At 38.7% G+C, this 13,577-nt stretch overlaps 2 protein-coding genes across 2 annotated transcripts in view; one reads left to right on the top strand and one right to left on the bottom strand.

Annotated features, from left to right (window-relative positions):
• Positions 1-1,413: 1,413 nt before the first annotated feature.
• On the top strand, positions 1,414-6,268 carry LOC109991018 (spermatogenesis-associated protein 22). The gene is made up of 8 exons (XM_065963181.1): positions 1,414-1,589; positions 1,768-1,847; positions 1,991-2,128; positions 2,968-3,163; positions 3,568-3,934; positions 4,667-4,787; positions 4,876-4,973; positions 5,896-6,268. The coding sequence occupies exons 2-8, from the start codon at positions 1,808-1,810 to the stop codon at positions 6,085-6,087; spliced, it is 1,152 nt and encodes a 383-aa protein (XP_065819253.1). The 5' UTR covers positions 1,414-1,589; positions 1,768-1,807; the 3' UTR covers positions 6,088-6,268.
• A 105-nt stretch (positions 6,269-6,373) lies between these two features.
• LOC109991023 (LHFPL tetraspan subfamily member 7 protein) overlaps positions 6,374-13,577 on the bottom strand; it is a 119,702-nt gene continuing 112,498 nt past the window's right edge. The window contains exon 3 of the mRNA XM_020643314.3: positions 6,374-8,910. Within this exon, the coding sequence (XP_020498970.1) occupies positions 8,684-8,910 (227 nt within the window). The 3' untranslated portion in view covers positions 6,374-8,683. The remainder of the gene's footprint in view (positions 8,911-13,577) is intronic.

Below are 13,577 nucleotides of genomic sequence, written 5' to 3'. Positions count from 1 at the left end.
AGGCTATTCCACATTTCCAATGAAAGGTAGGCGAATGAAAGTGAAATGATTGCCCCCTTAGACATTTTTAGTGACATAAGAGGAACAAAGCATCCTCATTACAACTTTTCAAACATCAGGAAGCTACACATCTGAGCAGTTCCTGTGTAAATTATTGTTTAATTCAAATTATTAATGGCTCCAAGACAGTCAGAATTCTCTGACCAAATAATTGGTTTTATGACTCCAAACCAAATACAAAACTGGTTAAGAGTTTAGTATGGGGAGCAGACATGTTGAGTTTTGATTCTCACCTAGAATCTTATCCAAACAATCTTATCAACTGTAATTGTTTGTCTATAAAGACAGCAGTTTCTTACAGGCAAGGGCGTGCAGTGGAGGCCATCCTCAATAGACCATTCATACTGCTGTTGCCATGGATTCACAGTCCACGTTAACACAAGACAGAGACACCATGCTTCTCTAGATCAAAGAGTTTCCTTCAGAGTCTCAGCAAGGATATCTCACAGATGCACTGAGGCTGAGATTAGCCTTAGGGTGTGTGCAAAGCAAAGCTACAGATCTAACATCTGTACCACTCTGCTCTGGTCCTTTCTTATAGACTCTCTAAATAGCTGTCCCCATTTTTGTTTGCTTCTGTCCATCTCTTGAAACTCACCAAAGTAGACACATGGTTACACATTTGGAAAGAGCGTGGCAGCCAAATTAGGCTGTTACAGATTAGATAAATATATCGTCCTCTTTTACAGATTTTAGTTATCCTCAATGGGAACTATCTTTTTGCTGTAGCCAGAAGGGTACTATTTGAGATGAGTGAGAGGGACTAACAGATGTATCCAGACCATACACTGTATAGCCTTACACACAATTGACACATTATTCCACTGACAAATTAGGCAAATAAATAAATGAAGTATCCGTGACTTCATGTTGGTAGGCTGTTCCCCCTTTTGCAAGAAAGGATCAAAATTGTTGGTTACTGTTTATTCTCAGGACTGATTAACCACAAATAGCCTAATTTAATCGAGGGCAGGGATGGTGAACTTTTCAGGCAAACTCATAGCCAGTCCTATTGTTAAACAGGATAAAGTTCGTATTTCCAAAATAGATAAAGTTTAATATAATGACATAACAATGTTTTTGATTTTGCTTTTTGGCCAAGTATAACCTGAGTTGCTAATCGTAATAACATTTTTCAACTATCCAACAATAAGTGGAAATGTAAAAAAAATAAAATAATAAAAAAAAAGGCAGCAGACTACCTATATATATATATATATATATATATTTGTAAACCTAAAATGTTCTCTAACCTCCGAGCTTGTCAGGAGTCTTTGAAGGCAACGAACGTCATCAAGCGAGTGTTGGCGCGAGACGCTTTCCAAGGTGCTGAACTGGAAAAGACCAAAGACGTGTACGTTACAGTATGTGAGACTTTTTACACTTTCTCCAACAAAACATGTGATATAATAGTACAATGTGTGCGCTCTGTGTATGTTTACAGAAAACTATCTTCAACCCGTTTGTGTAGCTGTACTTATAAACTTCAGGGTACCAAACTCGACGACGCGCCAAATTAGCTTTTTAAGGTAATTAAATCTTTCTTTTAGCTAACGCAAATTAAACTGGCTTCACACACCAAGTCTTCTTTACAAGTTAACTTAGGCCTACCCTTTTTTTCTAATATGTTCCTTATCCAAACAAGTGACCATGAATAGGCCACAGTTATGATGGTATGTATAATTAATCAGCTGTTTCTTCACTTAGCTCGACGTGTGTAACTCATAGACTGTAAGGTGTCACCATTATGAGAAGACAGGAAAACCAGACACAAAGGCCAACAGCAGGTTTGTATAAATGTTTTTATTCTTTCGTTTTTATTACATAATTTAAGTTTGAATATTGAAGTTAATTCTGCAATGTAACTCATCCTCAAGGAGTGTTTTTGTTCTGTGATGTGTTTATACTTTACCTCTCTTGTCTCTGTTAGGCTGCCTGCCTGTACCACTTTTCAACCAGAAGAAAAGAAACAGAGTCCCTTTGACATCTGCTCCATCTGAGAATGAATTCTTTTCTCACTGTGAATTCATGACAAGTACGAGCTCAGCCTCGTCTCACAACAGTTCAGGTAATTCAGTAAGGTTAATCTAGTTTATATGCTTCGTCCTCTAGGTGGCAGTACATACAAGGCAAAATACCAATGTTGTTGCACTAGCAAGATATATTAATTTGTTATTGTCAGGTTGTGTATATTGACAGTGTGACTTATTCGTTACAGGTTAATGTATAATAATAATAATAATAATAACTTTATTTATATAGCACCTTTTAAAAACACAGGTTTACAAAGTGCTTTGACAAACAGCAAGAACAAAGCAAACTAAACCAAACACAGAAAAACATTAACAACAGTAAGAATATAACAGCTGCAAAATACCAAAAATAATTAAATACAATTCAACAGAAAAGAACCCAAAGTGCACGATACACAAACAGACATATATAACCCAACCATCATAAGAACCATCATAAGACCCATCATAAGAACCATCATAAGAACCATCATAAGACCCATCATAAGAACCCAGGAACACAAGAACCCAACAACACGAGCTGAGACCAAGAGGACCAAAGATTTAAAAAGATGTAAGAAACTAAGAGATAAAAGCAAATAAAAAGCAATGAGAAGGTAAGCGCAGTAAAATAAATAAAAACAAGTGGTTAAAGGATCAAAAAACCCAAAACTATAATATTAATAAAAATAAAAATTAACTATAAATACGAAACATAAATAGACAAAGTAAGTAAGATAAGAAATTACCAAGTTAAAACACAAGAGGTGTATGTTTTGCTTTTTAAAACCACCATCCCTTGCTGAATCACACAATTTAGACAACTTTCCACAAAAATATAAGGTATAATAGAGGCTATAACAAGGTTTTACTCTGATAATATTATTATCCTCAGCCTCAGGCACCTATGGGTCTTACCAGACCCCAGGTCCGTCCTCCAGTACTCCACAAAGGCTTCAGTGGAACAGACAGGGTATCCCACAATCTACACCTCCCCAGCAATATGGGGGTAACAGACCTGCTCCTGGACCTGCCCCTACTTTGAGAAGCTATGCACCTATTTCACACCCATACAAAGGTGGAGGCACAAGGTATATTTCATTGTCTATTTGACAGATATAAAGACTTGACAGTGGTTTGACTTATTTGTCTAAATTCAAATGCAAGTTAATGAACAATGCAAATGCTAAAGAAAAATGATAAACTCTGTATTACCTTACAGCTATTTGAATTAGATTGTTCTGTCAAACTTTGTATTGTTTAAGTAATAAGTTGGAAGTTTAAAGTTGTCTTATTTTCACAATATTATAGAGATTGTTCCTGGCTAGCGCTGAAATATCTCTCTATATATAATAAATTCAATTTTTTTTTATTTCAATGTAAGTCAATGTGACATGTACCAGTAACTAGTTCTTTAGTGAGTGCTGTTTTACAATTTTAGATCTCAACATGGAAGAATTTGTTTTGTTTTTGTTGGTGTTTTTTTCATTTTCAGCTCAAAGATGGGACAGCCCAGCAACCCCGTTAGACGACAGCCTTCCAGCCCCAGTGCTAAGTCCATAAACAGCCAGTTTCAGGACCCCCACATCAATGAGAGTGGACAAAGCAAGCCATCACCTCATATTGCGTTTTCTCAAAGGAGTCAGCAGTCATCTTACCGACTGCCCAATCCCACACATCAGTATTCCCAGCAGTCCAGACCCTCCCCTGCTCCAACCCCTTTACCCAGCATGCCCCCTGCTCATGACCTGCAACCTAAAAATTCCTGGAAGTTTACCAACAGCTTTGGCCCACAATGTCCCCCTTTTGATGGAAAGAGGAGCACAAGTCAACCCAAGATTGTTCTACAAAATCAGACTAAGGTTGATATTAAAGAGGTCATATTATGCCCTTTTTGGGGTTCGTATATTTAATCTATGTACCTACTAAAGTATGTTCACAATAGCTAAACTTTGAAAAAAGTGCCTGTTTTCATGAACTGCTGCTCCATGAACCGGCTCGCTTCTGACTCTCTCTAAGGCTCTGAAGTGCCCACGTTCAGAGTCCCCACGTGTGCCAAGTCTGATCTGATTGGTCAGCCTGTCGGCTCTGCCGTAATTGGTCAGTCGCTCAGCACAGTTCTCGGAAATGTCACGCCCCTTTTACCATATTGGGAATGCAGCCACTTTGGCTCGAGGGGAGCATTAACATTAGCACCTTAGCATTACTGTGCTAACGCAGGCTACGCATATCGTGAGCGTGCTGCAGAAGTTAACGGGCGTGCAACATGAGCTGCTGAGCTTGCCACAACGAGCCAATGGGCTTAGATCAGTGATATCACACTGACAAGACGTCACACTGGCAATTTTTTTTCGAGGGGGGCTAGAACCGGAAGAGGAGGTTTGGGAGAAGCCGCGTTTCCACGGACTTTGAATTTTTGAACATAGATGTGCCTAAACATGCACAGGACACATGGAAAACAAACTAAAGAGCATATAAAACCAGAAAAAGCATAATATGACCCCTTTAAGAAGCTTTTTATGATTTCTAAAGATTTCACATTTGACATTAAATGTATTATTATTGTTTTTAACCTTTGCATTTGTACTCAACAGGGTACATTTACAGTGAAACCAGCTGTTGAGAACTCACTGAGAATCGTGACAGCAGTTATTGATGGCATGAGACACTGGAGCCAGTTTAAAGACAAAGTCCCATACTTGTTTGAAATATTTGGTCAGTTCACTAGTTGCTGTTGTCACTTGTCAGTACTGTCAAGTAATTATGGACATTATCAAACTGATAGACTGTTCTGCTCCCTCAGCTACTCTGGACTCTGCAGTCACACTGGGTCGCCACGGAGCCAAGAACTTCCTAATGAGAGACATGAAGCAGGTCGTGCAGTGTGTTTTCTATGAAAATGTGAGTTGAGTAAAACAGCCTTCTATGACGAAGTAAAATGAATGAATTTATCCTCATGAGCTCTTAAGAGGAAGTGGAATATCTATCCTATATTAACTGTAAAAGTAAACTTTATTATTCAAGTAAACCTGTTAAGATGTATGCATGGCTGTGCTACCATCATCCTTATCATTTGCCTTGAGGGCTTTGCATGTTATCAAACTTAAAATTGCTGAATGAATGAATTTACTCAAAATGAATGAATTGAGTGAATTAGAATCTGTCTATGAAAACAGGACTTTTCTCCCTTTCCACTCTATTCCTCAGTTTTCCTGTGGTGGGGTTAATAATGACACGTATCACTCTTACTCCTGCTTAACAACCCGTTTCTTTAACATCCAGTTTGCAGTTGTCCGTGCTACGCAACACCTTGAGCCCTTAATATGGGCTGAGGGCTGGCCACTGGGATTTTGGAAAAATGTAGAGTTTGGGCAAAATATGAAACAGAAATGTGGATCTAATTTGAAAAACCATTCGCAAATTATTTTAAAAATACTTTTAAGTTCTCATCACATCCTAAAAGCAGACAATAAATCTAAATATCTAACAAAAAAGTATTTGTGGCTGTTGCAAACACAAAAAAAAAAATCATTCTGGCTTTACCTGTCTTTCTGTCTATTTTACCTTCTAAACGCCGACCATACACTTATTGCACTTAAGCTGAGTCTTAAAGGAGCTAAAAGGTGAAAAAAGTTTGATAAGTTACCTGATTATAACAATTGGCTTTACTCCTCCACCCAACACTCTCCTGCATCAAAAGCGAGGCAATGCACTTTAATTTAAATTTCCCAATCAGACACTTTCAATATGGATGTTACTCTAGCTGGTTCCTCCAAAGTTGCCTGCCCTCACTTTCATTTAATTTCTGCTTTTTGTCCAACAGGAGCAGGAGCTCCCCCGTCTCATCCGGGGTCAAGTTCATCGCTGCGTGGGAAACTATGACCGCAGCAGAGATGTCCTGAATTGTGTGTCCATCAGACCCGGCCTCCCCTCAGAGGTGAGAAACGCTCAGGAGGCCGTCAAAGCCTGCGATGCAGAAATGAGGGCACTGGTCAAATCACTGAGTGAAGTCTGACCATCGGCAGGAATCTTAGCAAAGTCGAGTAGTATTTGAAGAGGGGAAATGAGGGACACATTAAATAGATTTCTAACATCAATAATCGATAACTCTTGTTATGGTGAGAAATACTAGTTGTCTTAAAAAGCATGTTTTAGGTATTATTTAACTTTCAAAGAGTTGCAATGATTCTGTTGTTCATCTAAATGACAAGTTCACTTGCATGTTCTGATATTTGTAATTTTTTTTTAAACACAAACATAAACCGTTGTTTCATTCAAACTTGAAGTCATAGTCAAGCCTCTTTTTTGTTCAACTGGAATGTTTTATTACAAAGAAAATTCACAGAACAGCAAACATTGTTTGGAGGTTAATTCATGTAAAGCAAACACGATGAGGTCATATCTCAAAATATATCTTTGAAAAACGGGGCAGTTAAGAATAACGTGAGATCAAGAACAGTTAGTTTATTTACAGTCAAACATCACAATGGGGAATAAACAATAACGCTAGTCCACATTTTAAAAAAAATTTCACCAGTGCTTTGACTTTACACAGAAAAGTTCAACAAAGAAAGGAAGAAGTCCAGTGCAGTCACACCAGTCATTCCCAAAGTCAAGCACAGTATGAGGTCCAATACAATACCAACAATTCTCTCCTGACCTTTCAGATATGGCAACATAATCACAGTTCTTTTTTATGTCAGGAAATGTCAATATGGGAACAGAATTTGGGAAATATTAAAGTTTAACCATCAGCAAATACCAACCCATTATTTAGCACTAATACTCACATAAACACCCACTAAAAAAGGGAGTCGAGCTCAATGAAATTGGCAGTGTACAGGGACAGTAAGTGGAAACATTTTGTCCTTGGAACATGACAGGAATGGTGCCAGCGCTTAAAAGGAGAGGTGGGTTGATGAAAAAAACACAGCAACACATTAGCTTAGTCAACGAGTTAATTATTTTCAGCCACATTTCACACATAATGTTAATAATGTGTCGGCTCTGCACAGATAACCAAGAGGAAAGTTCAATTAGCACAGCTTCTTCCTCCTCCACTCAATTTATAAATCATATAAGACAAGGGTTCCAAGAATGAATCCGTTAGCTGCATGTCACAACCTTTTATTATAGCAATTCAACTTACTTCTCCTGCGTAATTGGCAAAAATGTCTCCGGTCATAATTGAACACAAGTACACTGATTTTTCTTTTTTTTTCTTCTCTCTGTTATTACCTCCAAGGATTAGAAGACATCATCTTTTTTATCCCCCAGAACATTTGCTCAATTTAATGAGATCATACTGCATCAAGTAACACTTCACCTCTGAGAGGAAAATATGTAGTAGAAAAAGAACACAGCACACAACAGGATCCACAGTTTTCAAACAGAAAGAGATGACAACCTGATTATTGTATTGAACACTTGTCTTGGTTATGTTAAAAGGCACAAGTTGGTCAGATCACATTTAAAATCTAGATCAATTGTTCTACCATTAACAAAGCCCATCTTAACATGCACTTTTTTGACACAATTCATACGCCTCCCTGCCTTTTGCAATCCTTTTTTTTTCCTGAATTATATTCATGTTTAGTATTTGTGTTGGAGACAGAAATAAATTGCTTTTGTTTCAACGAGCCAGTTACACAATTTCACATGTAGTTCTAGGGAAAAGGTTGACAAAAGGATGAAGAATCCCAACATAACATTTTGACAACACTGCAGTGAAACCACAACTTATTATTATGAGACACTTCACTGTTACTGGAAGAGATTTCCATTCGTTTTTTTTTTTTTTTCAAACGTTTTGTCAAACACGGTGTCATTTCTTGGTGAGAGTTACTAAATGCAACATCTTTGAAAGCTTAAACATCTTCATGACTCCCACTGGTTCACCGCCGGGTCACAAGACTGCATGGCAAAAAAGTCTGACAAACAAAATATCCTTCAAAGCACCAAACATTTTTCTCTTTCCTGTGTTTTATTCTGAAAAGTCAGATGTAACAAATCCAGACCATATGTATAATCCAAAGGCTTCAGTACGATGCAACTCAAGTCAACTCTACTCAATGTTAAGCCATTCAAAGCAGTTCTTCCATTGAGTCCAAATGTTCCTCAAAACCTCTTTTGATTGACAGGTCATATATTGCTGCATTGTCTCATGCTCCCACTGTCTTCGGCAGCCAACTTACAGTCTGTTTTGGAATGTTTTACATATTGACTTGTAATCCACCAAAGTAAAGAAGGAAACTTTGTTTTGCTTAAATGTGTGGTCATTTTTCAAATAAAATAAAATCAGATCACAATTTTTTGAACACATTATCTCCAGAGCTTACATGGAGAAACAAAACAAGTAGAACATCAGAAATCTCATGACAGATTAGGGGTTTAAAAATCATAACCACACAGTATGTTGACATAAAACATTCCATTTAAATCAACTTATTTTGAATTAATTCCATAACAGATGCATTTTGACTGTATTTTTTGTTACTGAGCGAGGCTTCCAAATGAGCATCACCTTAAAAATAGAATACAGGCATCTCTCCATGACATCAAGCCCAGGTCAGAGAGAGTTATCAGGACGGAAACTAATTGATGTCCCTGCACTATAATAGCGTGGGCAGAGGGGTGGGGGACAGCTGCTCCTTCGGTGCATATTTGGCAAAAAAGGGCAAGAAGACGGTGAGCATGACCCCAACAATAGCCAGCATGTAGCCCCAGCCGATCTGGCATTCTCCAGCGTAGTAGATGTCTGAGTCCCCGCAGAATGACCTGACAAGTGACGAGTTGAGGCCGAAGGGGTAGACCAGCAGTCCGGCGGCCATGATGAACACTGCAAGAGGAGAAAGACAAAGAAAGTGGTCAGACAGAGAACATCCTATAAATAAAGACTGTTGGGGGGAAGATTTAGCACAAAAAAATACATGTATTTAAACATATTACATCACATGTTTATTCTCATAGAAAAACAATTAAAAATATATATATTTGAAAAGGTTTCTTGCTCTCTAATGAACATACAAGTAGGTTTTTGTTACATTTAGCCAGTTGGAGATATTGCTCACAAACACGTTCGATGGAAGCTAACAGATTATAAAGTGTCATTCTCCCTGCATTGAAAAGACAGCGATTCTTGTTAAACTGAATGATTCACACATCTCACTGTATTTGTTTTATTTTGAAGTACTTCTTACAAGAGCAATAATCCCAGAGAAAACTGTTTGGATTTCTTGTCTACAGGTTGATTACTCCTGGATTGATCCAATCCTTAATTGTCCCCATGGTGAGACTTGTTGATGTGCTTACTAACAGCCACTTGATGGCAGTAGAGGTTTGCACAAAGCAGCTTTATTGTGATTCAAGTGTGTAATTCTGACAGTTTATCGATGCTGAAGTACATCCCTTCTCAAAGAGAATGAGGACTTGTTGTCTTGCTTTACTCTTCAAAATAAATCACGACCTAGTTATTAGTAAGTTGAACAATGGCAGAACAGAGCTCTTATATATTGAACAACAAAAGCTCAAACTTTTAATTGACAGATACTTCTTATAGAAATGATTAATGCCTCTTTAATCCATGTGCACTCCTCATACTTGTTGTTTGGTAAAAGAACCCTCTCCCTGCACTTGCTGTGATCAGCTTTCTTAGGCGCTATCTTCAGCTCCCATGCAGCAAGAGTGAGTGGCTCACTTTTACACATTGAGTCAGGTTTCCCAGCCCGTGCTGCCAAGCAGTTATCGACTGCGCTACAGGCTATCATTGCTGCTCTTAGTCATTCTGAGTGCCTGCTAGATTTCCATTACAATGCCAGGTGTCATACTTGTTTTAGCTTTGGAGAGCTAGGGTTACTGGGATAGCTTGAACTTGTCCTAGTGAGAAAAAACACAACAAACATATCTTTTATTACGCTTTATTGATTTCAGGAGATGTCTGGTTTCCTGCTTTCAAGGGTAGCAGCCTCATGGTCAGCGAGAAAACAAAAGGCGCTTGTATGAGAGCTACAACGCAATAGCTGTATGAGTATCAAATCGATGGTTTGTGTGGGCTGTGAAGGATTGTGTCAGTGGAGCATGGATGAGGAGGTAGGAAGCTTTTACTGATGTTAGTTGTACTCTGGGGATTTTGGGATTGACTGTTAGGAGGATAAAAGCAGAATGATGGGGGAGAAACACAAAGAAAGAGTTCTGAATGGGTGAAGAAGGTGTATCTCTTCTGAGTGTGAGGGTTGTCTAGCTTGCAGTGCAGTCTCTCTAAGGAGTTCATTTAGGGTCTGCCTTTCAGCCCTGTGCAAGTATCCAGCTTTCGGTGGCCACATTTTTATCTGCAGGTGCCCGACGCCTTAGAACTCACTGCCTAATGACACTTTAATGACCTTCTTTATCAAACTATCATTGGCTTTTGTGGAAGAAACACAAAGACACAGACTCACAACCCGAGGCAAGTTCCCACCTCCTCTGAAATGATGGTATTTGAAGCAAACCTGGACACGATACTACAAAGGATAAATGATGCACAATACCACACCGAGCCCAAATAATCAATACTTGAGTGAAATCCAGCAAGTCTCTAACAAGTGTCAGGTGTGCAGAGAGGTGAGAGCTGGGATTTTATTTTATCAGACCAGAAGGGTCTGCTGGGCGGCTGTCTGGATCAGATAAGCTGCCGCCTGCGGTGAGTGGATCTTTGTAAGCCTTTAATGAGAGAAGAACTGTCCAAAACTGTAAAATCTCAAACTCACTTTGGAGGTGATTGAAAAATGGAAGAATTCGGTGCTTGAGGTCAGAGAGAGGGGAAACCAATCCGGAGTGCAAGAAGAACTCTGCATAGTTGTCACATCAATGATGTTTGTAAGTATTGGAAAGTACCACCACTACACATGTAAAGACAAGTTGTAAAAAAAAAACTCTTTGTGGCTCCAGAGGGAGCTGTGTAAAGTCTGATGAATGTCCTGAAATGATGTGATAAAATCAGAACCAGTCAACCAAAAAGGAGTCTGTTCTGTTTTTTAATGTTATGGAGAGAGACCAAAGATTTGATCCACTTTGTGTAAGCACTTGGCAACTGGGTCAAAGATAACAGGTAGAAATCTCGAGCGGAACCCGACTCATTGGTGAACAGCCATGTGCCATGAAAAAAGACAAGAAGGGAGAACACTAGATAAAGAGAGACAGACAAATAGACAGAGGCAACAAAGCAACCAAAGTCAGCGGTTTAAAGTTTGAGAGAAGTGAACCCATCAGACCTCCATAGCTCTAATAATCTCTGCTTTAAACTATAGTCATCTACAAGACTCGCAAAGCAAAGGACTGCACTGCTTCATCTGGAGTACTCTTACTCGTACTCTTCCTAATAACATTAAGCTTGACTGCATGTATTGCATTCTTTTTTTACAAGTTGCACTATACAGAACAACGAGCTCTATTTAATGAAAGTATGGAAACAGCATTCTAGTTTTTTTTTTTGCTTGCATGGTAGACAAGCTTAATTTGGACAGGGTCTTACATGGCCCGGTGGTCTAATCCTGTGAGGAATGGGCAGTGTGATGAAAGAGGCTGACATTACACTATGATGCCATGCAGGAAAGAATGGAGCCTATCTGTGTCCATTACCAGTGCAGCCAGTAGAGCAGTGTGTATGTAGTTCCCCACTTAAGTGAAGGCCATCTGAATGCCTTTATGTTGTTGACATCATATATCATCACACAAAGGCGCCAGCTTTGAACAACACGTTATGTAATAACCCGACAAAATGTTATACATTTTCACTTAACTCTTGCATTTTGTAATGATCTGCCTCTATAACGCAGTGCTGTGCAGTTTCTCTACGTCTCTATGAACCCTCGAGTATCTGTGAAGCTATGCTAATATGGTAAAGTAAAAGCATCTTTTTAAAGTGATCGGAGGCTATGATTCATGCTAGAAAGCATAACAAGAATGTTAAGAAGTTATATGGATTTTATGAATGAAGACATCCTTTCTGGTCAGTTATAACATAATGCACCATAATAACATGTTTGTAAAATAAAAAGTGCAACTCCCGCATTTTGTAATACTTGCTGCAATATGTCAATTATTACAAAATGCAGCAGATTGTTACAAAATCAAGAGTTTTTACATAATGCATTGTTACAGAGCTTTGAAAAAAACAGCATCCACACGCACTTATTCAGGTTCTTAGTCGAAAAAAAAAAAAAAAAACTAGATATGATGCACAAACACTATGGTTGCCAAAGATAAACATATTATTTGCAAATAAATAAGTACCGTATATCTTTGGGAGCTGTAGTGTTGCGAGTCTTTGTGCATCATATCTTGTTACAGAGTTTGCCAGAGTCAGTCAGCAGGTAAAGATTGGAGAGTGCAGAATAGTCAAAAACTGTAGTGGTATTGTTATGAACAGCAACATACATTTAAGAATATATATATATTAGAGTTTCAAACTGAAGTCTTGTCACCATTAAGGAAAATCTATTGTCAACTTGAATAGACACAAGTACCTCATGAAAATGTAGTCCTGTATGAAAGTCAAAGGAAGGGAAAGGGTCAGAGAAGAGGCAGTATTCTGTTTGTGTGCTAAAGAGAAGCAATCCAGCATTGCAGTTCTTTAGGTCAGCGTTTCTCAACTGGTCCAGCCTAAGGACCCACCACCAACTCCTTCATGAAAATCGTGACCCAAATTTCTCATATTCTTTCAACCAATCAGAATTATTGAATGAAAAATAGTGCAATTCGGACCTCAGATGGTACGAAACATGTGACGGAACAAAGAGAAGGAACAAAACCAACAAGTTTTAAAAGGGCTTGATAGACTTTTTGACACTTTTTTTTTCCAGTCACACGTTCGCGAGCCACTGAAAACGGCTCCGCGACCCACTTTTGGGTCCCAACCCACCAGTTGAGAACCACTGCTTTAGGTCAAGGACAGAGTTCAAAGACAATAACAATACAGCTGAGAGGGTCTTACTAAATAAGGCAAGTTCAGACAAAAGATTTGTGGAGGACAAATTCACTCACAACATCTAACACTGATCGACGTTAACCCTGTCATCACCAGACTGTACTATGTCGGCTTTCGGTCTGTGTGGTGGATTTGGCCGACAGCATACAGCGCGGCATACGGCAGGGCTGAGCTTCATTCACAAAGAAGAGCAGAGATGCAGGATTCAAACCCAATCATTCAAACAGTCTTGGGCAGTGATGTAAATGTTTTAATTGTTTTTTTGGAACGTAACCAAGACAGGCAAGTTTGTGCTGCTGCAACTTTTCTCTGGGATTTAAATTGATTTTGCCTTCTTATAATCGGTCTAAACCTGACTTACAAAATGAAAATACAATTTTAAGCCCACCATCCCAATTCCAATTATGTCCTTCCTGTCCCTTACAGTCTTCATATAAATGGTTCAAAGTCACCAGACAGTAAAAAGCTATAAGTACTAAAAGTTTAACTCGGCCTGTGCTCTCTCCACAGAAAGGAATAGAATAGAGGAGGTTTGGAGAGTG

This window comes from Labrus bergylta, chromosome 14 (genome assembly GCF_963930695.1).
Source record: "Labrus bergylta chromosome 14, fLabBer1.1, whole genome shotgun sequence".
NCBI classification, from domain to species: Eukaryota; Metazoa; Chordata; class Actinopteri; order Labriformes; family Labridae; genus Labrus; species Labrus bergylta.
The sequence above is the reverse complement of the archived record's forward strand: the minus strand, read 5'-3'. Positions and strand labels throughout refer to the sequence as shown.